Consider the following 26,343-nt stretch of genomic DNA (forward strand, 5'->3'; position numbering starts at 1 on the left):
GCAAGGGCTTGCACGTACGTCCACGTGCGCCTCTGCTCTGGCCTGAAACCCCATCCCTCCCTGCATGCAGCCCTGCCGCTGCTGGTGGATTTACTGTCAATAAAACCACTGCAGAGAATGACTTGTCATCTTGAAGAAAAAAAAGGAGGGGGGGGGAACAACAACCCCTTTTTAAATGTTCTTATCCCTTATCCAAGCAGCACATCCTTCTCCGGGCTTCTATCAGGAGCCCTAATGGAGAGACGGCTATCAGCAGGCAGTTGTCGTCCAGGCAAGGAGCAATGCCGACTCGCTGCAGAATGGAGTGGGGAAGGGAAAGGCAGAGCTGGTGCCAACTGGAAACGCTAATGCCGTTCTCCCGGCCTTGCAGCCGCGTTTCCAAGCACTGGAGGGGTCGTCCCTGTGCCCAGCGGTGAGCAAGGCAGGACACTGGCTCACGGGGGTGTCCCTGGGCCCCATCTCTGTCCCCCCCAGATGTCCCTGAGCAGGTCCCACTGCAAAACTCCGGGTTCCTGCTCGGGCAAGGACCCAGTTTGGGAGAGGATGCTCCAGAAAAGGACCAAACCAAGTGTGTCCAAGACACGGGATTTGGGGACAGGGTACCCATGCCTGACCCTGCTGTACCCCAAACTGCCCATGCTCCCATTAGCCGCAGTTCAGGCAGGGACAGCGTGCTGGGAAGGCACCTTTGGGCAGGGACACAGCTTGTTGGGATGACCCTGAGGTCTGGCTGTCCCTTTCCAACATCACACTTGTAAAGGACATTGAAACCTATTTTCCATTTGACTGCAGTCACCTTACTGGGAGCAGTGGGCAGGCGCCTGCTGCAGCCTCTGCTCCCTGCACTGCTGCCGGGCGGAGGTCTGCAGCGGGGTGTGCGTCCCTCAGCTCGGCTCGGGTGATGAGGGCACCCCGCTCTCCGGGGCAGTCATGGGGAGCAGATGGAGGTGAGGCAGGGCTGGAGATGCAGTGGTGCTGGGGGGAAGCTGGGCAGCACTGCGCAACCCTCTTACTCTGCCCTGGGAGGAGGAGAGTACCCAGCACCCAGTGCCTTCTGCCCCGGGGAGCGGGGAGCACCCTGGGGACAACGGCACCTTTCTGATTACTCTGTAAATGGCAGAAGGCGAATAGCTGGGAAAGGGGCAGCACGTCTTGCGCGGGGCAGGGGCAGGAGCCCAGCACCTCCGGCAGAGTCTTGTCCCCATCACAGCAAGCATCATACCGGGGACCATGCCGGCAGGCAGCGAGGAGCAGGGCTGCACCAGGCAAGCCCGGGACAGATGCTCGAGGCACCGTGGTGCCCTGCTGCCGCCCCGAGCAGGCAGCCGGAAAGGGCTGGAAGGCGCCCACCTTCAGTCCTCCCGAAAAGGACCAACCCAAGCATGTCCGAGCACCCACCCCGGTGCTGGGGCCGCCCGTGGGTGAAGCCTGTGAGGGCGGTGGAGGCCGTGGCAGGGAGAGCCGGGTCAGGGCTGCATGGGGGGGGCCGGGGGGGGCTCCAGCAGAGCGAGAAGCCGGAGCATCGCTGGCAGGCGCTGGGGGATGGGAGCGGCACACGCACGCACACGCACACACACATTACCCACATGCACACGCCAGCAGCACCAACAGCCCCTGCCAGCAGCCTGCAATCGCTGGAGCGCCCCGCTCCTCCGCCTCTCCCTCCTCCTCCTCCTCCTCCTTCTCCTCCTCCTCCTCCTCCTCGCTGCCCACCGGCCTGCGGCACCCCTTCGCGGCCTCCAGCCCCACCAGCGCACAGACAATGACTTCATGCGGATTATGCATCTGAAGAAATCACCAGCTCCCAGATAGCCACAGGGGGAGGTATCCATGTGTTTGGCAGGGAAGCAGCCTCCTGCTCTCCTTCCTTCTCCCCCTCTTTTCTCCTCGCACCCGGCAGCTGCCTCCTCTCCGGCGATGGTCCCCTCCGGTCCCCCTGCACCGTGCTGAGGCCCCGGCGCATCCCCGCTCCCACGCTTGCACCAAGGTACCGCCGAGGCTATTTTTATTCCCCCCCTTCTTTTCCGGTTCGCCTGCCACTGCCGGGCTCGGTGCCTCTCGCACCCTCCGTGCCTGCTCGTCTCCCGCTCCCGTCTTCCCACCCAACGGCGAGAGGTGGAGGGAGGCTCGTCCCAGCCCCGGCACCCGCGTCGCAGCGGCAGCCGCCGTCGCGGAGCAGAACGAGCCCAGCTCCGGCTGCGGCCGCCAGCCCTGATTCCAGGTTTGCATCCTCGATTCCTTCATCTATTTGTCGATGCGCCGGTGCCATTTGGGGGAGGCAGAGGGGGACCGGGGGGTGGGGGGCAGGTGGGAGGGGTGGATATGACGGGGTGCTGGGGGGGCACGGCACCCCAGTCCTGCCATGGAATGGGGAGGACAGAGACGAGGTGGGAGGGGAGGAAATGCAAGAGGCTGCACCGAAATAAATATATATATATATATATATATATATATATATATATACGCGCACACACACGTATATGTGTGTGTGTGTGTATATATATATAGGCTTGGGGGGAAGAGCAGGGCACAGCAAAGCATCTGCCCCATGCGAGGGCTGCTGGGTGCATCCCCAGCATCCCTGTGTGGGGATGCCGCGGGCCGGGCAGCAGCAGCACCCACGAGGCTGCCGCGGCACTGAGCACCCACTGGCTCCCCTCTCGGCAGAGTGGCCACCCCAGGGTGCCGGCGCGGACCATGATGGACCTGAAGGTGGACGAGGAGGAGGTGGACAGCGGGCAGCCGGTGAGCATCCAGGCCTTCGCCAGCAGCTCCACCCTCCACGGGCTCTCGCACATCTTCTCGTACGAGCGGCTGTCGCTGAAGCGCGTGGTCTGGGCTCTGTGCTTCCTGGGCTCGCTGGCGCTGCTCGCCCTCGTCTGCACCAACCGCATCCAGTACTACTTCCTCTACCCCCACGTCACCAAGCTGGACGAGGTGGCAGCCACCAGGCTCACCTTCCCCGCCGTCACCTTCTGCAACCTCAACGAGTTTCGTTTCAGCCGGGTGACCAAGAATGACCTGTACCACGCCGGCGAGCTCCTCGCCCTGCTCAATAACAGGTGGGTGCTGGTGCTTTGAGGTGGCCCCAGGTGATGTCTCTGTGTGCCAGGGCAGGCCACCGCGCGTGGCTCCAGCCACCACACCAGCCCCGCACCACGTGGGGCAGCGAGTGCTGGAGAGGTGCACTCCATGACTGGCATGGGCGGCATCTCCTTAGTCTCCGTGAGGAAGCGGATCCTGAGTTAGTTTGGCTCTGCAGCTGGATGCGGCCACTATGTGGTAACACCGGCAGCTGAGAGCCGCCAGGTCCTGCTACTGCTCCTGGGTATGTGGCTCCCACGCTGGGCTGCCCTGGATGGATCCGGCACGCATGGCGCCCATCCCCGGTGCGCGGCACATGCAGCAAGGCCAGGGCCACCCTGGGATGCCTGCGGGGCGGATCCAGCATGCATGGCTCCGACATCATGTCCTGGGTGTCTGACACATGCAGTGAGGCCAGGGATGCCAGCAGGTGAAGCCACTGAGCATCACCCATGCACCAGGACTGGAGGTCGGTGCCATTCCTTGGGCCGCGGGACTCTGCGGTGGCAGGGTTCACAGGGAAGCCCCTCGCCCACCCTTCCCGGCCCATCTCCATGGCTGTAGTGGCTCCTTGGTGCTGCCAAGCCACTGCCGTGAGTCTGGTGCCGGCAGCAAGGCGCACTCCCTGCCTGTGCCGTTTGCCAAGGGGCTTCACCGCTGCCTTGACTCGTGCCCTGGGGAGGGGTTTGCAGCCATGAGACCGGGGGCTGAGACCCAGCACACTCAGCCCACGTCCCGGCCAGGCCACCACCTGCAGCCGTGATGCCACCAAAGACACAGGGCAGGCGGCTGGGCTGGCCTCAACCAGGGCCGGTGCTGCGGGACCAGCTCTGGGGCAAGTGGGACGGGTTTGGTACGTGGCCGCTGCCGCTGCCCAGCTTATCCTCCTTGCCCATCCTCCTGCCGCCTCTCATGTGCCTCTGGGCCACTTTGTGCTGTTGAATGCTCTGAAAATGCCACATGCAAAGTGCCTGGGACTTTGCTGAGCCCACGCCGGGGTCGGGACAGAAGTAGCTCATGTGAAGCCCAAATGGCTTTCGCTGGCGGGAGCAGCTGCCGTGGTCAGGCCTGAGCTTCTGCCTGCTCTTTCCCCTAAGATATGAGATCCCAGACACCCAGACCGCCGACGAAAAGCAGCTGGAAATCCTGCAGGACAAGGCGAACTTCCGAAACTTCAAGCCCAAACCTTTTAACATGCTGGAGTTTTATGACCGGGCTGGCCACGACATCCGGGAGATGCTGCTGTCCTGCTTCTTCCGTGGGGAGCAATGCACCCCCGAAGACTTCAAAGTGGTGAGTGCCCCCGCGGCCCCGGCCCAATGCCACGTTCCCCCCCCCCATGCAAGGAGGGGGTTTGTCCGTCTATAGCTGCTCCTGCCTCCTTTCAGCTTGGAAAGGACCGGCAGCATCTTCATTAAGGGGATGCCAGGGGATGCCGGTGGGTTTTAGAGGTCCAGGTGCTCCCCAGGAGCGCGTGCTGCTCAGTGCAGCTACACGGGGTGCTCCCGCATGGGCAAAGATCCCCAGGATCACCTGGGCTCTGCAAAGCTGGGTTGTGCATGGCGGGCTGGAAACCTCGCACTGGAAACTGCTGTGTGGTGAGGAGGCACCAGTGGAAAAGCAGGGAGAGCCACAGCGATGGCCGGCGGGGACCCGAGGGAGCCCCGCAATCCCTCGGGAAAAGCAGGTCCCTGTGGCATGGCACAGCGTTGTGCCCCACCACAGAGGTTGCGTCTCGCACTGGTGCACGGATCCAACACACAATAAAGCCTTTATCCCCCTGCGGCTGCCTCTCCCCGGTCCAGCTGGGAATTAAACAGTGCCGGCTATTCGGGTGCTGCCTAATAAATTCGGCAGCCGGCGTGGCTGTTCCTGAGCCGGCTCCAGCGTGGAGCATGCAGCTCAGTGCTGTTCAGGGTCCCCGTCCTCGTCCCCAGCCTAGGGATGTCCCACTCGCATCCCATGCCGAGCGAGGACGAAGCCGCCGAGCACGCCAAGGCACCGGCTGGGCATCCGCGGAGCTGCTGCCCAGGTCCCAGCACAATTCGGGTGATTTTAATCATCTGCATTAAATTCCCTTGACAGGCTCTTTACATAGAACAGTTCTCTGTTGTCAACCATCAGGCGTTTTATTTGTTAAATGGAGGCAAGTTGCAGCCCGGAGGGGGCTGGATCCTCTCCAGCGGGGCTGGCGAGCGGGGCTGGGTCCCAGCCTGCGTGTGGCCACCGGCCGGTTTTGGCGCCGGGCTCTTCCCAGTGCACGGTCGTGTTTTCTGCACCAAAGCATCCTCAGGGACCCTCGTCCCGGTTCCCTGCCTTCATCTGTTGGGGTCCAAATCCATGCTTTCTGCATCCCCTCCAACCAGCAAAAGCAAAATAGACTCGCAGCTGGTTTGTTATTCCTGTCTGGATTATTCCTTGCAAGCAGGTTGGGATGATTTAATGGATTTGATTAGAAAAAGCTGGCTCTGTGCTATATTTATGTTGCTCTTTGGATTCCCCTTGCAGCCTTGCACAGGCAGGTCTGCGTGTGGCGGGGCTGGGGGTGGTGGTGCCCGCACGCGGGGTCCCGGCAGCCGCCCCGTCTTGCTGAGCTGTTTAGGAAACCTTTGCCCCGTCCCTGCGCAGGGGTCCCAGGGCTCGCAGAAGCTTTTAGAGGGGTTTGTCTGACAGGTTAATTCCTGCCGCCTCGCTGCTCCCTCCTCCCAGCTCGGACCGCGTTCGCCCAGGCTGAGCCAGGCTCGGTGCTGCTCTGGGCCTGGTGGCACCGGTCAAGGCTGGTGGGTGCCAGGGACCATCACCCAGTGATGCACCATCATTCTCTCCAGCCCATGCCGCCCCGATGGGGCTCCCACCGCCCCGTGCAGGGGCTGTGTTCACCTCATTTCGGGAAGCCCCTTGCACCGTCCAGGCTAGTGGGATGCACCGAGCGGGTGCTTTTGCAGCCGGCGCTGCCCCTCTCCTCTCGCTGATACAGAGATGCTGTGTCCGGAGAGGGGCCTCGCCAGGGAGGATTTCTGGGCTGCCCAGACACCACAGGCTGGGGGGAGCTGCCTGCATGCAGGCAGGGATGCATGTCGGTCCTCTCCCTGCGCCTGTCCCCTTTGCAACCGTTTAACTTCGGTGCTGTGGGCCGGTGGGGAGAGCCGGGGGGCCGATGGGGACAGCTGGGGGGTGAGTGGCCGCCCGGGTGATGCTGGCTGCATGCCGATGCTGGCCGACGCAGGAGGCGATGGGAAGAACCACAGCTCTGCCGCCAGCGCCGCGGCCCCAACATGCCGCGGCCGCTGCGTTATCTGTCCCCGGCAGAAGGGAGGGCTCGGGGGAGACGCGGCGAATGCAAATGAGGGGCTGCTTGTAACCGAAACATCCGGGGTGACAATAAGGTGGCAGGAGCTGCCTCCTGCCTGCGTTCCCCCTCGCACTGCCAGACGGTGGGAGAGCATCGCTGGGGGGCAGGCACAGCAGCCCAGGGTCCCCCCCAGTGCTGAGAGCACTGCCCGTGTGCCCCTGTGATGCACCCACCCAGGAGCATCCCAGGGGGGCTGTGGGCTGGGTCTCAGCCCGCCCGCCCCAGCCCACGGCATCGCCCTGCAGCCAGGACAGGATCCCCCAGCACACAGGGCTCGTGCCGGATGCCGTGGGGAAGCCCATCCTGGGATTACACGGGCTTTTCCCACCTCCTCTTTCATCCTGGATCATCACCAGGCCACATCAGAGGGTCCCTGGCATTGTTCATCCCCCTCCACCTCCACCCACCCTGGCCAGTGCACCATGGGGGCTGGGTGCTCCCCAGCAGCAGCAGCAGCAGCGTGCAGGATGCAGGGATGCTTCAGGGACAGAGGTGGAGCTGACCGGGCTTGGACTCATTCCATACAGGGGTTTGAACCCTCCAAGAAGACCCAGGGGGAAACAATTGGCCCACCCCAGCTCTGCCCTGGCTCTTCACAGCCCCTCCAGCACCACGGAGGTGTCTGGCATCCACCAAAGCTCCCCCACTGCAGCGGTCCAGGGTGGGGAGAAGGACGCACACAGGGAGGTGCAGCCATCTCCTCTCCCCAGCCCCAAAATCCTGGCATGGCCTTAAAGCCCAGAGGGGCAAACACAAGGCTGAGGGGCAAGTCCTGACCCCCCTCAGGGCACAGCCCTGAGAGACACAGGCTGAGGATGGCCCCATCACCGGGGCTGTGCCCAGACCCTCGCACCCACAGGGCCGTGCATGGGGTGGGCAGGGGGCGGCTGCCCGGTTCCCCTTTGCAGGGAAGGGTGAATTGCCCTCGCTGTTGCCTCCATTTCGGGACTGTGCTCCCCAATGTGCTCATTAGCAGCAGAGATCAATGTTTCACACTTGCTACTTCATTATTTATAAGTTCGAGCCCTCACTCCTCTGCGGGAACGCACGGCCCCGCCAGCTCCCAGCTTGCGTTTCCTCTCCCTCCCCGCGCTGGCAAAGGGCCCCCGGAGCCCTGCTCATCTCCCATGGATCTGCTCCTCGCCCAGCAAGGGAAAGGCCCAGGATTCCTGTCTCTGGGCTCTAAACCCCATTAATTTTCTCTCCATCCCAGAGAAAAAGGAGAAACCCGGAGGATAAGCTTCCTCTCCACGCCCCAGTATGGCCCGTGGGACGGGAATTGGGGCTGCCCCATGTAAAACCAGCATTAAATCTCGGGACGGTGCCCCATGCTCGTGAAGCCCCTTTTTGGGGGTCGGTGCAGCCTGGGGTGATGCGAGCAGCCGTGCCTGGCACGGTGCAATGTGCATTTGCAGCTTTTCCTTCTCACACCCCGTGAGTGAGCCATGTCCTCAACTCCTCGTCATCGCCCTGCTTCAGGGCACAGTGGCTGAGCCTGGCATGGGAGCTGGGAGCCCTGGGGCAGAGCGCACGGGACATTCTCGATAAACTGCAGAGGATTAAGTCCTCTGGACCATTTCCATGAGGCTCCGGGGCTGAGCTGGCACTTGGGAGAATTGAGTTTGACACAGAGATCATGCTGCTGCCTTTTTCATTGGATTCTGCATCTTCTGCCCTGGAAATATTGAGTGCACGGAGGAAGAGCAAGGGAGGTAACAGGAAAGGTCTGGAGCAGCCCCGGCAAACCCCAGCCACACTCCTCCTCTCCTTCCTCCCATCTCCGGAGCAATGCAGGGGCTGCTGTGATGGAGAACGAATCCAGTGGCATCTTATTCTACCCCACTGCACCCCGTTGCACCCTGCTGAGCCTCCCCATTGCCCTTCTGAACTCCACTCCACCTTGGTGAACCCCACTGGACCCCACCAGATCCCGCTGTGCCCCTCTGCACCCCGCTGTGCCCCCCGTACCCTGCTAAACCCCAATGCATGCCCCACTGCACCCCCAAAGCCTCTCTGCACCCCCCTGAACCCCCTGCTTAGCCCACCTCACTTCAGCTGGTGTGCGTTGGGGGTCAGCTCCCGCCACCCCAGGAGCACCGTGGCTTTTCCTCCTGCAAGAAAACCCTTGTGTCGTTCAAACCTGCCCCATCGGTGGGTGCCGGGATGTCCTCCAGCACCTGTGGGAGCTCGGAGGGAGGGGTGCAATGGGGCACGCTCAGGCTGCTGGTCTCAGGGTACTCAACCAGAAGATGCTGCTGGTCTCCCTGCTCTACCTCGACCCTCAGCCCCACAGGACCCGCGGCCCAGCACCCACCGGGGGACCCAGGCATCTGGCCCACAGCACCCCATGGCCCCACATAGAGCTGCAGCAGTCACAAGCCCGGGAGCCACACGGTGAGCGGAGCTCCCCCACAGCGCAGCATTAGTGGATAATCATAGAGCCGGAGTGAAAAGCATCTCCAACACAGCTGGAGAGACCGGGCACGGGAATTACTGATACCCAGATATTTCCTGGAGCTTTAGGCAGTTAATAAACAAACCGCATGGGCCAATCTGGCTCTGGAAAAACAAGTTGGGGGCCACATGTGGGCAGCAGGGACGGCCACTGGCCCGAAATAGCACCGTCGTCCTGGTTTGGGGCCGGTCCCCGGCGGCACGCTGAGCTCCGGCAGCTCCCACCACAGTGCCCGATGGACCCGGCACGTTTACAAATTCTGTAAGACTTTCAAGTGATTTACGTAAATCACTTTTTAAAGCAGCACATGGTTCTTCTAAATAACTTACAAGCATTTGAAACTGCTCGCGTGTATCCGTTATTTCTGAGTGGCGATTCACCTCCGGCATCCTGGCGGTTCTCCCCGGGGCCCGGCCGTGCCATCCCCACCTGCATGCATCATCTGCAAACTCCCGGCCAGGCTCACCCTCCGCATCGGCCTCTGCTGTCAAACAGCAGCATCATTAGACCCCAGAGGTTGCATCATTTTCCAGACAAACGAAGGAAACCCAGTGGGACGTGGGCTGCCTGGTGCAAGATAATTGGAGGTGATGGAGCAGAGGAGCAGCCACGCATGGGACCGCGGACGGGACCGCAGCCGTTTGCTGGTGGTGACTCGGCTCTCCCGGGAAGCACAGCAGGTCAGGAGTGCCCCGACTCTGTTGGCTCATCTGCAGCTCGGAGACTTTCAAGTATCATGGTATTTCGCTCAAAGCAAATCCTCCAGAAAGCAGCCGTGAGCTGTTTAGCCCTCAGGCGCGGAGCAGAAACGCCGGCGAGCGTTGCTCCTCAGCTGCCTCCTTTCCCCAGCTTCATCCAAGCTTTTCCAGACACGGCTGCTCGTGGGGTGCAGGCAGGAGGATTGGGGATCCCTCGGCTGCTTGTGGCTTTGCTCACCCCATGCTGACGCTAACGTGGAGATGGCAACTCTTGTTCGAAGCCAGTTGCATTTCACACTCATTCTGCAGCGGGACAGTGATGCCGCGGTGCAACCCCGGCGACGTTGCTGCAGGGGAGCAGTGCCACTGAACCCACCATGATCTTGGCCGAGCCGGCGCAGAAGAGAGTCAGGAACAAGTGGACTGAGGACATCGGCGCTGGGCACGGCACGGCGGGAGGCCGACACGTGCCTGTGCCTCACAGCCGCTTCATTAGCAGCTCTGCAACAGAGCAGGTAAATCATTTAGCGCCTTGAACCTCTAAGCAGTGAACAACATCACTCCCACCTGCCCCGGCAGGTGATTAGGAAAGGAGAGAGAAGGACACGCAGGATCAGGATCAGGCCCAGCCAGGGGTCATTTAGTCCCTGGCCCTGCCCAGGGGCAACGTCCAGCCCCAGCAGCATGCACAGCCATGCCTAGAGCCACGGTGCACAGCAGCGCACCCCGCACAGGAGCGCTGTGCACATTCGGAGGTGTCATGCCCACCCAGATATACCATGCACACACGGAGGTGTCACGCACACCCAAAGCACTTTGCACACCCGGAGGCGTCATGCACACCTGGGAGCACCATGCACACGCAGAAGTGTCATGCCACGAGCTCGGAGCAACTCAGATGCACCTCAGGCCATTCCTGCTCCTCTTGCGATGCCTTTGCACATAAAGAATCATTAATAAATGAATTATTAATTATTATTAACAAGCTTTAATGGCATCTGTGGCTGCTGGAAGAGATGAGTAAGCTTTCAAGTGCTATCGGGCCGCAAAGGAGGCAAGGATGTCTCAGCCGCGGATGGGGTACCCTGGGCACATATGCCCCATGGGTGCCGGCCTCCAAGGGAGCCGCAGGCTGGAAACGCAGCCCTGGACCACCACCAGCTTATGGTATTTTTCCAAATTGTTCCCCCTTAATCTCCCTTCGGTCTTTATCTGAGGCCCAGGCTGAGCGGCAGCGAGGCACGTGGCGCCTTTGCCGACTGTGGGTATTTCAAACAATCTGCCCAGGAAACCTCCTGGTGCCATTTTCCCTCTCTCCCCCCAATGTCAGGTGGGGAGAAGCCAGGACAGAGGAGGGCAGGTCTCCTGAGCACACGGAGCTGCGCAGAAGGCAGAGATCTCCACAGGGAGGTCCAGGAAATTAACTGTCTCACAGCCTTTTGCCTTGGTTTTAATTTATCTGGCTTTTTATAGATGCCTTTGTTTTATCGCCTGCAGAGTTTGGCCTGAGCCAGGGCTTCTCTAAGCAGCAGACATCACTGCAATTCCTGCAACAACCATGACTGGAGAAGCTCCTCACCATCTCAGGCTCTTATTTATTTATACATGCCCCAAAATTTGGATATTATAACCTTTTATTTATTTTTGGGGAATTTTTTTTTTTCCTGTATGGTGGGTTTGGTGCATTTGGTGCATTTGCATCCAGGCTTTTATCATAAGGACAGAGATGGGGCACAGGATGGTGCTGGGGCAGGGTGCTTCCCACTCACCCTCCAGTTTGTCAGGGATTTTAAGCCCCCTGCTCCTTGCTCTCCCGGCAGCCTCATGGCCCAGTAAAGCAACAGGGAGACCCATCCAGAGCAGCCGCACGCCGGGGCTGCGTAACCACCCTGCTCGGATTAGATTAGATTTGAAAACCATGATGTGTGCAGAGCCAGAGCGAGTGAGCACAGCAAGAAAACCAGATAGGAATACAATTTTTTTTTCTCCCCACGAATGAAACCAGCGGCTTGAATCTGCTTGCACGAACTGTTTAAGCAATTGTGAAGGATGTCGGAAAAAATTGCAACCTGCTTATGGGCAATTTGTGATGGGCAGGAAACACGGAAAGGCATTGGGATAAGCGTCCACACAGAACAATCCCAGCCGCCCAGGAATTAGTGGCACCTCGACAGCATCCTCCGCATCCCGCCAGGGCAGGAGCCGGCAGTCTCGGTGACCCCTCCATGGCACAAAGGGACACCACCAACGGGTAAATCACCCGGGAAGCTCTCAGCATTACAAACTGTTTCAATTATAGGAGCGTAAATAGATCCCCGGCAAGAAGGATAAGGTGGCTGTGGGAGCCGTCACATCAGATACATGGCGAAGGGCCTGGCCACAAGTACATGCTCGACTGCCTGCAGAGCTGCAGGGGGTCCCAGCTGAGCCCCCAAGAGACCCCGAGCCAGCGGGGCTGCAAGTGGCCTCTGCCTGGGGCAGCAGCACTGGCACCCAGCTGGGCTGGCTGGGAAGCGCTCAGCAGCGCTGGCCCAGGGAAGCTTTGAAAGATTAATGGAGTTTAAATGGAGGTGTTTGGAGAGGAGATAAGGCTCATCTGATATGAAATCATATGGAACAACGGGAGCCAGGGAGGCCCCGGGTCCATAATGAAGTCCACTTAGTGCTTTACTCACCATAATGTGCTTTTTATTAAAGTCCTGTGCTGCAGAGGCTGGGTCTGCAGCCAATAACACGGGGTAGGATGGCACAGGGACCTGGAGCACCCGGCCCCTCCACCAAAAGCAGCTGGGACGGAGTGCGCCAGCCCTGCACAGTCCCACAAAGGGACCTTTGGTTTCCCATTCCCTGTGCGAGCCAGGGACAGGGCTCCCGCATCACCCAGCGCCGCAGCATCACCAGTCCCTACGGCTGGGGCTGGGCTGCCTGGGCCCGCGGGGACGGGGTGGAGAGGAGGCGGAGGTGGGGAATAATACAGAGGAAAAACTCCTTTTTAATCATCAATTTTTCTGCATTAGAATGTGACATGCTAATCCACTGTGAAGCGTCTAATCTGGGGGATAAAGGGCTGGATAACACGAGCTGCGCCCGGCTTGGCTGGTGGAGCGAGCGGAGGCAAGGTGGCAGCATCTGATAAGGGGCAGCAGGATTAATCCCAGCAGAGATCCTGGCTGCCCAGGCAATCCCACCTTGCTTGGCTGCCCCGACTCTGCCTCTCACCAGGGTCGGGGAGGGGATCTGCAGCCACGAAGCCATCCCAAAGCAGCTCATCCTGCCCAGACCAGCGATGGAGGCACTGCGGGTGCCACCACCAACATCTTGGCAGCTCTGGGAGCTGCAAAGCACCTTCATGGTCCAAAGCACATTGCAAACCTGATTCTTCTCCCCTCCAATGCAATGTACCCAGCTGTGTCACGGGAGCAGGATAGCCCAGCTGCAGGGTGCCCATCTGCCCCATCAAATATCCATCCCCCATCAAATATCCATCCCCCAAATCCTGCTCCCAGCTGCTGTGGGGTTGCACCCTGTCTCATCCCTTCCCACCAGTCAGTTCTGACCTCCAGGCACCCTCAGGGATGATGCAGGCAGCTCGGCCCCGGCTCAGCCGGTCCTTGGCAGGGACAGGCAGCACCCCGTTACAAAACCAAGTGGGTCCAGCTCCCGGGGTGCTTTCTGCGACAACCTCCCCAGGGCTGGGCTGCCTCTTGCAGGCCTGGGATAACAGAGCTTGCAATGTTGTTTTCTCCTCGCCTCCTCGGGGATTGGTTTATCTCTATGAATAACTCCATCCCAGCTTTGATCTCCTCTGCCATTAAAGCATGACAGGCTGTGAAATGTGCGGTTGCTGCCGTCAGATCCCCCTCCCGCTTCCCCCCTCCCGCCGCCTCCGTGCTCCCCCGCTCCGGGGAACCTCCTTTCCCAGGCCCGTGACAAGCTGCAAAGCAGCAAGTGGGGCTGAACTGCCCCAGGACAGTGGCCAAACACTATGCCAGAGCCAGGAAAAAACAGGCTACTTCCACCATCCCGCGTCCCTCGCTGCGGCAGGGAGGAGGGCATCGAGCATCCCTGGTCCCCAGCGGTGGGTCGGGGTGTGGCAGCATCATCCCAGCACGCGCCGCCACGGGGGCTGATGTCACGACTAATTATAGCATCCCCCGTCCCTCTCCCCCACCAAAGCTTTACCTGAGAGAGGGTAAAAATAACTCCTGGCGAGGGAGGAGCTGGAACGAGCCCAAGGACTCCTCCAGCATCTCCAAAACTTGCACAAACCAGGACAGCACCCCCCTGCCTGTATCATGGGGACACAGCCACAGTTTGTCCCCAATCATGGAGTCAGGACACACTCCCCTGAGCGCCAGCGCCACCGTGCTCCTGGCTGTGACCATCCCCGGTCACCTTCACCCCGGCTCGAGTGTCAGCTCTGGGACAGGCGATGGTAACCGGAGCCGGGGCAGCGCTCATCCTCACCGCCCCACACGGCTGCTGGGAACCAGCCCTGGCACTCTCCGCAAGCTGTTTAAGCCAAGCAAGGCAGGTTAATGGCCCCAGCTGATGATGGAGTGTTTTCATTACAGCATCTCCCTCTCCCTGCTGCAATTGCTCCCAGGAAGACACGTTAAACCTCCCCATGCCATAGGATCGGATCAGCCCCTCACTCACACCATCAGGGACTGTCCCACAGGGTCCCAGGCAGCACCACTCACCTGTCAGTGCCCTGCCAGGGCTAAACAAACCCCCTCAGGCTTCTCTTCCATCTTTCTTCTTCTCCTCTCCCTCCTACAGACATTGCACAGAAACTCCCTGTCCCAGAGCTGGGGAACACCAGAAATCCCACCCCAACCTCAGCCAGTACCTGCTTGCTCTCTGCCAAAAGCATCCTCTAGCACCGGTCTGTGTGTGATCCTCCCAGCTTGCTCCCACCGGGCTAAGCCAGCCCAATGCCCCCAAACCCCCACCCAGGTGAAGCCCTGATGCCTTTATAGCCCAGCCCTGCCCACGGTGCAGCTGCAGCTCGTCTCCATCAAAGGCAAAGGGCCGGGATGTGACCTGGTCCCCATGGCATGGTGGCTCCCAGCCACCCAATCCGCCTCCCTGGTCCCATTTCCCAGGACGAGTTTCCAGCTCAGACTCTCTGGGTTGCTCCCAAAAGGCACGACCTTGCTCTCAGCTTTATGAAATTTCATCCTGTGGCTCTGGTGCTCGTCCCCAAGGTCACCCACCCTTTCTCCCAGGTGCTGACAGCGTCCCCAGCTTTGTGGCAACTGCCAGCATCCCTCTTACACAAGAGCTCTATTGGGAATATTGAGCTTGGGGAACCCCAGGATGGCCTCTCAAGGGACAACCCCCTGTCACGTCATCGGTCATCATCTTGGCTGAGTCTGCCCTGGCAGGGATCCCCAGTGCCCACCCTGCCCATTACACCGGCGTCACTTGCTCAGGAAGAGCAGATAACTTTGCACGGTATCAGATCAGATTTGTACAATTTTCCTGGTTGCATTTGTTCGCCTGGTTTGGTGGTGCCCATATCCGTGAGCCGGGATGTGGTCAGGGACCGGGGCCCTGCACTGCATGCGGGGAGGGAGCCACAGCAGCCAAAGCAGCAGGCTAGGGCATGCTCATCGCACCCGGGCATTGGCCAAAACCTCCCATCCAGCTCTTGTGCATCAAAGTGCTGCCATATTTAGATGCTCCCTGTCCCCTTGGGCCGGCGATGGCGGCTGCGGTGCTGGGATGGGGCTGGAGATTGCTCTGTGGTCGCATCAGATGCTTTTATGAAGTGCTGAGTGCAGGAAAATAGCAAACCGCAAGAAGGGGCTGTGCTGCTGCAGGGCTGCAGGGAGGAGACGCCTTTGCTCCCGGCAGCCAGTCTGGCCGCCGGCTCCATCCCACCACCCTGCATCAGGGCTGCCTCCCCAGGACCCCCAACCCCAGCCAGCTCAGCAGCACGAGGCCTGGACGCCATCCCCTGGGGGAAGCGGTGGCTCCCTGTGCCCCACAGGGATCGGAAGCACGAGGTGACACACCGCACAGTGGCTGGGTTCTGCAGAAAGAATCATCACCTGAGCCATGGCAGCGCCCAAATCCTGCCAAAAGCAGCCCTGGCTTGGAGGAGGACGGACCTCGCACCACGCAGGACATAGCCTTCGCCGGGTGCCCCTGTGCACATGCTCCTGCCCCGCGGCACGGGGAGATGAGCCTGCAGGGACGGGTGCTGCCAGGGCAGGATGAGCACCGTGAGAGCTTGGGGACATCACAGAATCCTTCCGCCCTCACTGGCACCGCCTGGGCGGGCGCTGCAGCAGGACGGTGTCACAAGCATTTTGGGAAAACCTCTGGCTCCAGCTGCCCTGATGAAGAGCCCAGAGAGCCCGGCATATGGTGGCTCCGGAAACAGCCTGGCACCCGGCGGGGAGGGCCTGGCTGGAGCAGCCAGTCGGGCTGCCAGGGCCGTGCTGCCCCACAGTGAGGATGGAGGATGCGGTGTGGGTATGCAGCACACCGAGTGCCTGCACACACACCCGTGCACACCCGTGTTCGCCAGACCCGGCAGCCCCTCAGGCCCCCCAGGCAGCACCAGGAGCTCCCAACGCATCGGTGCTTCTGGAGCCGGCGACGTCTCTGCTCCGTCCTGCCAGCAGCAGCTGGCTGGTCCCGGGGGACCTGGGGAGCCCGCAGAACCGCCCCTCGCTCCTCCTCTCTTCCTCCCTGCTCCTGATATACCCTCCTCTCTCCGTCCCCTCTGAGCATCCCTCTGCTCTTCTCCCTCACTCCCGCTTGCCTCTCGCTCCTTTTCCCTTCTCCGTTTCTCTTCTCTGAACTTGCCCCTTCCTCCTTCCCTGCTCTCCCCCAGCCCCTCTCACTCACACCCCGAGGAACCGACCCACCGTCGAAGACCCCCAGGCTGTGGCAGGGTGGGGGTCAGGACCCCCACGCCAGAGCTGGGACCCCCACGCTGGACAATGCCTCTCCAGATATTCTGCACCATCTCCTTCTCCAGCGAGGAAGGACCAAGAGATGCTGCAGCCACTGGGAGGGGAGAGGATGGAGCAGATGAGTTTCTGTATGGGCAGGAGGAGGATGAAGAGGAGGAAGAGGATGCGGGGGCAGCCACGGACTTTGTGGCCTTTGCCAGCAGCTGCACGCTGCACGGGCTGAGCCACATCTTTGTGGAGGGCAGCCTGGGCGCTCGGCAGGCGCTCTGGGCGCTGGCCTTCCTCCTCTCCCTCTCCGTCTTCCTCTACCAGGTGGCTGACCGCATTGTCTACTACCTGGAGTACCACCACATCACGCTGCTCAGCGAGGAGGACAGCCCCAAGATGACCTTCCCCGCTATCACCTTCTGCAACATCAACCGTGTGCGGGTCTCACAGCTTAGCCACGAGGACCTGCTCTACCTGGCCCCCCTGGTCGACTACGAGCCTGGGATGGAGCTGGGCTTCATCCCAGCCCAGCCCAGCCCCGGGGATGAGGACAAGCCCCTAAATTTGTACAGGTTTTTTAACCGCACTTGCCACCAGCTGGAGGACATGCTGCTGAGCTGCAGCTACCGGGGCGAGCAGTGTGGCCCCGGCGACTTCGCGGCGGTGAGTAGCCCCAAGGTGGCCAGGCATGGGGAGCAGCTCCGGCCGGCATCGTGTCAGATCAGGCATGGTGGGCGATGCTGTCCTTGCCCGCTCGCTCAGGGACAAGCTGATATTTCAGCCCTGTCCACCGGCACCTGGGCGTCTCGCTGGCGTTGGGGACGGCACCGGCTGCGGAGACCCGCTGGCAGGACATGGAGAACAGCCCCAGGGCTGTGCTTGCAGAGGAGGTGCCTGGCTCCTCCATCCCAGCATCACCACCGCCCGCGGGGCACCGTGCAGTCTGCAGCCCACTGGCCTCACATGCCCCTTGCCCAGGCTGGCAGCAGCTCAGCGGCGTGGAGACATGCCAGCTGCCGGAGGCGTTAGCTGGAATGGCCGAGGAGCGACGGGGGGGTTCAGGATCCCATCCAGCCCCGTCCTCTGCAGGGATGGAGGGGGGCTTGGAGGAGGCGCTGGTGCAGGCGTAGGGCTGAGCGCCACCGTCTCAGGGAACTGGGGCTGCCACGGGGTCTGTGGGGTCGAGGTGCTGTAAATCTGCGAAGTGTCTCCTCCGAGTCCATGCCATCCCTGTGCCTTCGTGGGGAACATTTCCTCCTCTACTGGAGCAAAGATGGGCAGTTCCAACAGTGAGAGACACCCCGAAGGACAGGAGCCTGGGTCGGATCGTACCCCCAGGCTGGGGACGGCTGTGTTTGGGGCTGGTGATGCCGTCCTGGCTCCATGCTGTGGCGCTGGCAGCAGTTTGGTGCCGGCAGAGGGGCCCCAGTCTCAGCCCCATGTCCTCTCCTGCAGGTCTTCACCCGCTATGGGAAGTGCTACACCTTCAATGCGGGGCAGGACGGGAAGCCCCGGCTCATCACCATGAAGGGGGGCACCGGCAACGGCCTGGAGATCATGCTGGACATTCAGCAGGACGAGTACCTGCCAGTGTGGGGGGAAACAGGTAACCCGCTGCCCCAGCGGCTCTGCCAGCAGGTCCGCTTGGTCACCAGCAGCTCCCAGGGTGCTTCCCAGCCCCTTCCCAGCTCCCCACCCCACGGGTCCACATCCCTCAGGCTCCCTCCTCTTCCCTCCTTCCATTTCTCATTACTTCGGGTCCTTTTCTTTCCTTTTTCCTCCTTGTCTTTGCTCTTTGCCATGGCAACTCCCCATCGGTTTAGACAAGCAGCCATCACTTGTTTATAAATAGAGGCAAACACTTTCCCTGCTGCTCTCCCCGGGTGCTGGAGCAGGAGGGTCAGAGGCGGAGGGGACAAGGACATGGCGTAGCAAACAGATGGATGGATGGATGGACATGTGAACAAATGAATTTGCCCAGGGGAAGGGTGGGAGACAGGAGAAGTTTTGGTCCCTCTTGCAGCAGGGCTCGGCGCAGCCCTGCAGAGCAGGGTACAGCACCATGCTCACCCCGCTTCTCTCTGCCGCAGACGAGACCTCGTTCGAAGCCGGGATCAAGGTGCAGATCCACAGCCAGGACGAGCCCCCGCTGATTGACCAGCTGGGCTTCGGAGTGGCTCCCGGCTTCCAGACCTTCGTGTCCTGCCAGGAGCAGCGGGTAGGGACTGGGGGGGGTCTGGGGTGCTCCCTCCCACCCTGCGCTGTGGGCTAGACCCGCTGTGGGACGCTGAGCCTCCTCCTCGTGCCCCTGTCCCCTGCCCCCATGTCAGATGGAGAGGGGGACCCGGCCCTGGGGACCAGTGCAGCGAGGGTGTTTGTCCCCCCGCCATGCCGGGGGCCGGTGAGCTTCTCTTCTCACTCCTGGCTTCTGCCCCCTCCTAGCTCATCTACCTGCCGCCTCCCTGGGGTGACTGCAAGGCCGTGGCGGGCGACTCGGAGTTTTACGACACCTACAGCATCACTGCCTGCCGCATCGACTGCGAGACCCGCTACCTGGTGGAGAACTGCAACTGCCGCATGGTGCACATGCCGGGTGAGCCCCACGCGTGGCAGGGTCCGGCCCCTGCCAGGCTCAGCCTGCCGAGACAGTCCCACGGGGAAAACCTGCTTTCTCTCTCCTCCAGGCGATGCCCCTTACTGCACCCCGGAGCAGTACAAGGAGTGCGCGGATCCAGCCTTAGGTGAGGCTGCCCGGCTCTGTGGATCTGAGCTGTGGGTCTTGGGTTTCTCCATCTCTCCATCTCCCTCTCTCCCTGCCCAGATTTCCTGGTGGAGAAGGACAATGAGTACTGCGTCTGCGAGATGCCCTGCAACGTGACCCGCTACGGCAAAGAGCTCTCCATGGTGAAGATCCCCAGCAAGGCCTCTGCCAAGTACTTGGCCAAGAAGTACAACAAGTCGGAGCAGTACATTGGGTAATGTGCTGCGGCCACGGTGATGGGGCGGTATCTTGTCCCTCCATCCCAAATCTCAGCCTGACACCATTTATGTCCTTGCACAGGGAGAACATCCTGGTGCTGGATATCTTCTTTGAAGCCCTGAACTACGAGACAATTGAGCAGAAGAAGGCATACGAGGTGGCCGGCTTGCTGGGTGAGTGTTGGTGGCTGTGCCGGGGGCCCTGCAGCAGCGCCCAGCCGGCATCCTCCAACAGGGTGGTCTCATGCTGGCCCCGTGCACCATGGCCCTGTTCCTGAGGCACCGGGGTGTGCCAACTGCGTGGATGCAGAGCGGGGCACCCTGCTGGTGACACCAGCGGTGACAAGTTCTGCCCTTTCTCTGCTCCCTCTGCCACTGGACGCCGACTCGCGCCACCCTGATGGCTTCCCTCTCCTCTGCAGGTGACATTGGAGGGCAGATGGGGCTGTTCATTGGGGCCAGTATCCTCACAGTACTGGAGCTGTTCGACTACGCCTACGAGGTGAGTGTCTCTGCCGTCCCACGGCTGCCAGGGGTCCCAGGTTATCCTGGAGCACTGAAATGCTCATGTGGGACACAGGGAAGAGTCGCCCATGAGCCCCCACGGTACTGAAATCTGGCTCTCGCAGGTGATAAAGCACCGGCTGTGCCGGCGGGGCAAGTGCCGCAAGAACCACAAGAGGAACAACACGGACAAGGGCGTCGCGCTGAGCATGGACGACGTGAAACGCCATGTAAGTGCCGAGCATGCCATGGGAGCTGCTGGTCCCCTCTTGCAGCTCGGAGGCTGCCCCAGATGTGTCGTGGGGTGAGGGGGGTCACCATTTCGGGGACCACTTGGGAAAGGAGCAGAGGCACCTGCGGGGAGACAGGGCTCACTCTCTGCGGGGGTCTGGGTGAAACCAGTGACCCCAGCATCCCATCCATCCTCTGCCCCGCAGAATCCCTGTGAAAGCATACGGGGCCACCCGGCAGGCATGACGTACGCAGCCAACATCCTACCTCATCACCCAGCCCGGGGCACCTTTGAGGACTTCACCTGCTAACCGACGTCTGGATGTACAACCTGAGCTACCAAAGCCCTCCAGAGAGCTGCCCTTCTCCCTGCGAGCGCCAGCAGAGAGACACATCTAGGGGACCTCGCTCCTCGCCACGGTGGGACACGGACAAGAGCGACGGCCTCGGATTTCGGGGCAGGTCGTCGGGTCGGGTCATGCTCGAACCCGGCGCGCAGCCCCCGCGGCAGCTGCTCCGCGCCTGCCCCGCTAGTTCAGAGACTCGAGGACGCTCCAGCCCGGCCATCCTCGCGGCGCGGGGAGCAAGACGCACAGCGGGCTGGGGCACGGGCCTGCCCCGTCTCCTCCCCTCGGCTCCCCTCGGCCTTTTTAACTAGAAACCCAGAAGCCAAGAAGAAGCAGCCGTTCGGCCGCAGAGTCTCCATCCACAGCCCTGTTCGTCTGTCTGTCCATTGTCTCCATGCCCATCCTGCTCCAACACCTTGGCCGGTGCTTGCTGGGACCCCCGTGCCTGGCAGGAGGGATCATCGAGGAGCCCCATGGCGTGCCCAGCAGGCATGGCAGCGGGTTCAGCAGTCCCAAGAGAGCCTCGCTGTCCCCTGGGACCACGGTGGCCCGCAGCCCACCCTTGCCTGGGCACTCCTGGCCACTCCATGCGCATGAAGACGGGGCACCTGCACCTCTCCAAAACGTCTTCCTCGGTACCCTGCCCCAGGAACAGTGGTGCCCAGCCACCGAGCTCGCTGGCCGGCTGCGAGCACCAGAGGGGACTCAGCTGGGGGGTGCCACCTCGTCATTGAAGACCCCGCCACCCGGCACTCTCCCTTGGCCACGTTGGGTCAGGCGACGGTGTGGTCTCCCTGCCCGTCTCTCCTGGGGTCCACGCAGCCTGGCCAGTGCCAGCCTTGCCCCACAGTCCCTCCTGTTCCCAGGGAACCTGGGGCTACCCCGTGCGGCCCCCAAAAACAGCCATCCTTGGGGAGAAAGGTAGAAGGAAAACTCCTGGCCCCCATTTCAGCTGCAGCCACCGGCCCAGCTCGGCCAGGGGCACCATGAGGGACAGCCCCTTGGCACCACTTCGGCCAGGCGGGCATAGGAGCCCCAACACCAACAGGGTTCATAGGTTGAGGGACACCCCATGGCACAGGGTGCTCTGGTCCACGGGACCGCAGGCTCCCACCCCGCTGAACCCCCCGACAGCAGCTGTCCCCGGGCACTTCGAGCTCTGGGCATCTTTGGGGTGCCTGCCGGCTCGCTGCCCCAGGACCGCCGCTGCTCCTCCCGTCGCTGCCCTCTCCCCGGCACGCAGAGACCTGCCCTGGCAGCCGGGGTCCGGCTGTCCAGCACTGGCCGAGCCTCTGCTCCCCGGGCCCGCAAGCGCACCGCCGTTTCCCTCTAGGGTCAGTGGAAATTGGCCTCCCCCAGCCCCTGCCAGCCCCCAGGCCCCACACATCAAGCAAGAGCCCTCCCAGGGCCGAAGTGCTACTTATCTTTAAGAGCTTTTGCAATAAGTCTTTTCAGTAATTATTATTTCTAAACTGCAGTTTTGTTTTTATTGTTGTCATTATTATAACTATTTGCTTCCTGACCAAAATTAGGAACTGGGGGTCAGTCCTTTGTATCCAGCGATCGCCCAAAGATGACGGGTCGGCCACATCCATAAATTTTCTTATGGATTTTTCCTAATGTTTCATTGCATTTCACTTATTTATTTTCTTTCTTTCTCTTTCCCATTAAAGCTTTTAAAGATGGGGCTGGGATTTGACCTTGACGCTCACCTGTCGAAGCATACACTTTTTTGTTTGTTTCTATTATGTCATCTGCATTTTATATTTCTTATATATAATATATATGACTATATATATGTGTACATATATATATATCTATATATGCATCATATCAGTGTAGATACCCATCTAGTAGCATTTAGGCCTTGTTCTTGTGCCATTTTTTTTTCTGTTACTGATCTCTGAATGCCTTCAAGTGTATAAAGTGTTGAATTCTCTCTGGTATCTGTACTATGTACACACATTTTCATAGGAAGCACAATAAGATGACAGATGCATTGTACATCAATACCTGCTACTCTTAACGATGATATAAAGAATGATATAACTCATGAACACTGAGCCTTTCTCTCTTGCTGAGCTGCTGGAAATGCTCCCCAAGGAGGCAGGTGGGGACGGCATCATCCCAGGATGTTCTTGAAGGCATCACTGAAATCCTGGAGCCAAGACCAAAAGGAAGGGAGGGAGGATAAAGCTTTGGTCCAGACTTCCAGTACCGTCTTTAAATGCGCACACGAATACCAGCAACATCAGAGCTGAAGTTGAACAGAGTCACATTAAAGCGTCCCTTTGCTAAGTGCTATGCTAATGTGGCGATTGCTCTGGGTACCTAAGCGAGCTCCAGCATCGCTGCCTGGTCCTGCACTGCCATGTGAACACACCCTGAAGGACGCTGACTTTTGCTCTCAAGCAGGGGGAGGAGAATTAACACATGCATAGCCGCTAATCTTTGACAACTCTAACACTTCTGTGGTGTGGGACAGACAGCTGAGATTCAGCAGAAATGAGTCACTAGCTTGAATATCACCTGGTTTTAATTTCACCAAGTTAGTAGCAGTTGCAGCACAAGCCATATGCAAACACACTTTTTGTCCTAAAGATTTCCAGCTACAAAGAGCAAAAGTAACGTGCCAGATCCAACAGTGGGCATCCAAAAAAGCCCTCAGGACCCCATGGAGACTGAATAATAGCGAGTGGGCAGGAAATACTGAAATGCCAAACTCCCCCTGGTCACTTGGCTCTGGCCATGTCCCTGTTGCTCCTGGAAATGGCAGACGGGTGTTTTGCATTTAAACTACAACAGTCTTACTGCTATTCTGGTCCTTTTCTGCCAGAGCTGGTGCTACAAAGGCCACAGGGTGGGCTTTGAATAGGAACAAGATAATATAGCTAAGCCCAGAAGGGAGTCAATGAACCTAAATTAATTGCAGCCAGCCACTGTGAGTAGCCAGAGCAGCTGACGATGCCTGCTCCCTCCACAGTGGCATTCAGAGCAGCTCCTGTTGCAAGGTGCAGGCAGTGACCCCGTCTCTGCAAGCTGTAATCTCTTCCACAGCTCCCCATTAACCTGCTGGGCTGTGCTGGGAGCAGGTCACCCCATCCATCTGTCACAGCCTCGCGTCGCATAGGCGCATCCCCAGCCTCAGCACGGCTGTCTGAGGTTTCTGTGGCTGCTGGACATGGTATCTGTGAGCCGTAGCCTGGAATGGACTCGCAGAGGAGGTGCCTGGACCCCAAAGTCAGCACAGCTGATGCAATTCCCCTGGGTGTACAGCGGGTAGCCAGACAGGACACCAACGTGAGCAGCTCTCAGATACGAAGTGGAAAAGCTGCACATTTTCAGACTCAAGGCTCTACCATGCACGCGATCCGTGCACAGCAGGGCAGCATACGCGGGCCGGGGAGCTTCAGCCTGTTTGGGATTACGGCGGCTCACGGATGGGCGCACCGTGTGTAGGCTGCGCAGGGCTGGCAGTCTGCAAGGTGTGTGGTGCAGGCAGCGTGTGTGCATCCGCGTCTGTCACTCGGTGGTGCGAGACTCACGCTGTGCACAAGACAAGGAGTTAATTACATTTCAAGGGAAGCTTCTCCAATGATCCCCGTGAGGATGGGGTGTGACACACCTAGACCTGAGATGCTGGGAAGCACCTGCTTGCACGCTGCTGTGTTTACCTTGCGGATTGTGAGGCTGCTGAAACCCTACAGAGCAAGGATTAATCATGCAACATGCATATAACCATGGCAGAGATAGCATCACCTCTTCTCCTCCCTGGCAATAATTCCCAGTTACCACTTGCTCACTGCTAAAGCTGCCAGCAGAAACAGGCGCTGAGATATAATTACACAGTCCTGGATGCTGTTCGGCTGCCTGGAGCCAGAGCCATACTGGTTGGGGAAGGTGGTTTCAGAGGAGCTGCCTTGTGCCAGCAGGTGCAGTAAAATGAAGGTGCACGGGGTAGCGTTTCGCAAACCATTTCCACTGGGAGGAGTGAACCAACCAAACCCTCAGGGCAGAGGAAAGGAGAAAGGACAAGTGTAAGGAGACACTAAGCCAAGGGAGCTGGGGTTATTTTATCCCTGTGTTTCTTAAAAAATGCAGCTAGTATCAGGAGACAAAGAGGACTGGTCAGAGAGCATCCCTGGGGACAGAGGGCTAGGGTCGCTCTCAGCTCGGCTCATGCAATGTAGGGTCTCTCGAGACCCTGCAGCTCACCTGCTCCCTGTGCCAAGCTGAGCAGCTCTCCGAGTCTCACTTCCCTCCCTCCACTTCTCAGGTTTGCCTGCTTTCTCTCACTCTCACCCCGCCTCACTCTGTGTCTCCCTCCCAGGAGAGCCAGGCAGCTTTCCAGCCTGCCCAAAAGGCTCCTGCCAGGCTTTAAGTCTCAGTCAAAGTTGCATCTGAACAATACGGAACAGATAAGTTCCACTGCTTTTCTTCCCCATAAGAAAAGCCTTTTCATAAGGCTGCTGGGCGCCAAGCCTGTCGGAGGTGGCATTAAATTAACTGCACGGACACATGGATGCTGAGACAACAGTAAATGGCTGTGCTCAAAGCTTCATGTTTTTCATTGAGGATAGGAAATGCCGTATCTGGCAGAAAAGGTGCCAACACATCCCCACTTCTTTGCTCAGTCAACAGTGCCATGCACGGTACAGGACAGCCTCTGAAATGACCCATGATCATCATTAATTGTTTAATAAATACTTGTGGTGTGACTGCTCACTTGGCTTTTTTTCCACAGATTAATGCTGGCTGGATTTGTGTCCCTTTTTCTCCCTGAGCAACCTCAAGGGTAAGTGCTCTGGGGAATAGGGAACTTCATGCTAATACTTGCAGAAAGTGGCCTTTAATTCTAACATCGTGCTTTCTGCAGCAACCCAAGTCACTGTCAAGGGAGATAGGAATCCTCTTCCTGGGTGCTCAGCCTAAACCTGAACAAACTGACTCCATTTATGCCCCCATAAGCTTACTTCTTAAGATGTTAAGGACGGCAGTTCTGGTGAGAGGTGTTACTGCCAGGTCTGCACGTTGGAGTCCTCCGTCCCCAGGGCAGGCAAAGCCGCCTTCCTCTGAGCACATCCCAGAGCAAGGAGGGAGGCTTCAGGACCAGCATCTCCTGCAATAGACACATATTTATAACAGTGAGTGCTACAGTTATGGCCTGGCAAGCGTGGGACTGACACCCCAACCCTCCTCGACTCCAGAGCAGCTCTGACTGTAACAACTCTTGTGCAGCAACTCTGACGGCTGCAGTGAAAATCAGCCAGGCCAAATTAGGACAGGAGAGATCAGAACGAGCGCGATGCCAGCTGAAGTAGGTAGATGAGTCCCTGAGCATGCCTGAAGGGAGCTTGATAGCTGCCAGCCCGAGGATTCAAGGGCTGCAAATTCTCTTAGAGGCGGTTTTGCACAGAGATGAGAGCCCCTAGCACACACCCCGCTGCCTCTCCCACCCTGCTCCTAACACCACAGGACTCCCCACTCCCCCTTGCATCCCCCACAGGCTCCCCATGAACATTGTCCCCTGCACCCCCAAGAGCAACCCTCACGGTGCCTGTACCCTTCCCTAATCCCCCAGCACCCTCCCATACCCCCCAGGACCTTGCCCCAAGACCCTGCACCCTCCCATATAAGCTCAGACCCCCCTGAGGGCCCTGCACTCTCCCATATACCCCCATGGCCCCAGGACCCGGCTCCAGGAACCCCAAAACCCTCCATACCCCCTCCCGCCCCCTAGCGTGGGCCTCCAGCCGGCAGAGGGCGGCGGTTG

The 26,343-nt window shown here is 59.7% G+C and overlaps 1 protein-coding gene, 1 long non-coding RNA gene and 1 pseudogene across 2 annotated transcripts; 2 read left to right on the forward strand and 1 right to left on the reverse strand.

Annotated features, from left to right (window-relative positions):
* The first annotated feature begins 1,605 nt into the window (after positions 1 to 1,605).
* ASIC1 (acid sensing ion channel subunit 1) lies at positions 1,606 to 22,611 on the forward strand. Its single transcript, XM_076360396.1, has 12 exons — positions 1,606 to 2,221; positions 2,668 to 3,062; positions 4,182 to 4,377; positions 17,965 to 18,115; positions 18,600 to 18,727; positions 18,952 to 19,102; positions 19,194 to 19,250; positions 19,331 to 19,484; positions 19,571 to 19,662; positions 19,911 to 19,990; positions 20,118 to 20,222; positions 20,430 to 22,611. Exons 2-12 carry the CDS (start codon positions 2,698 to 2,700, stop codon positions 20,532 to 20,534), a joined length of 1,584 nt encoding a protein of 527 aa, XP_076216511.1. The 5' UTR covers positions 1,606 to 2,221; positions 2,668 to 2,697; the 3' UTR covers positions 20,535 to 22,611.
* Positions 15,610 to 17,639, forward strand: LOC143171461 (uncharacterized; annotated as a pseudogene).
* A 346-nt stretch (positions 22,612 to 22,957) lies between the features above and the next one.
* Positions 22,958 to 26,323, reverse strand: LOC143171432 (uncharacterized). Its single transcript, XR_012997191.1, has 3 exons — positions 26,294 to 26,323; positions 25,544 to 25,689; positions 22,958 to 24,116 (listed from the first exon to the last, which is right to left on the reverse strand). It is a non-coding gene; the product is annotated as an uncharacterized LOC143171432 (long non-coding RNA).
* Between the last annotated feature and the right edge of the window lie 20 nt (positions 26,324 to 26,343).

This window comes from Aptenodytes patagonicus, chromosome 27 (genome assembly GCF_965638725.1).
Source record: "Aptenodytes patagonicus chromosome 27, bAptPat1.pri.cur, whole genome shotgun sequence".
NCBI classification, from domain to species: domain Eukaryota; kingdom Metazoa; phylum Chordata; class Aves; order Sphenisciformes; family Spheniscidae; genus Aptenodytes; species Aptenodytes patagonicus.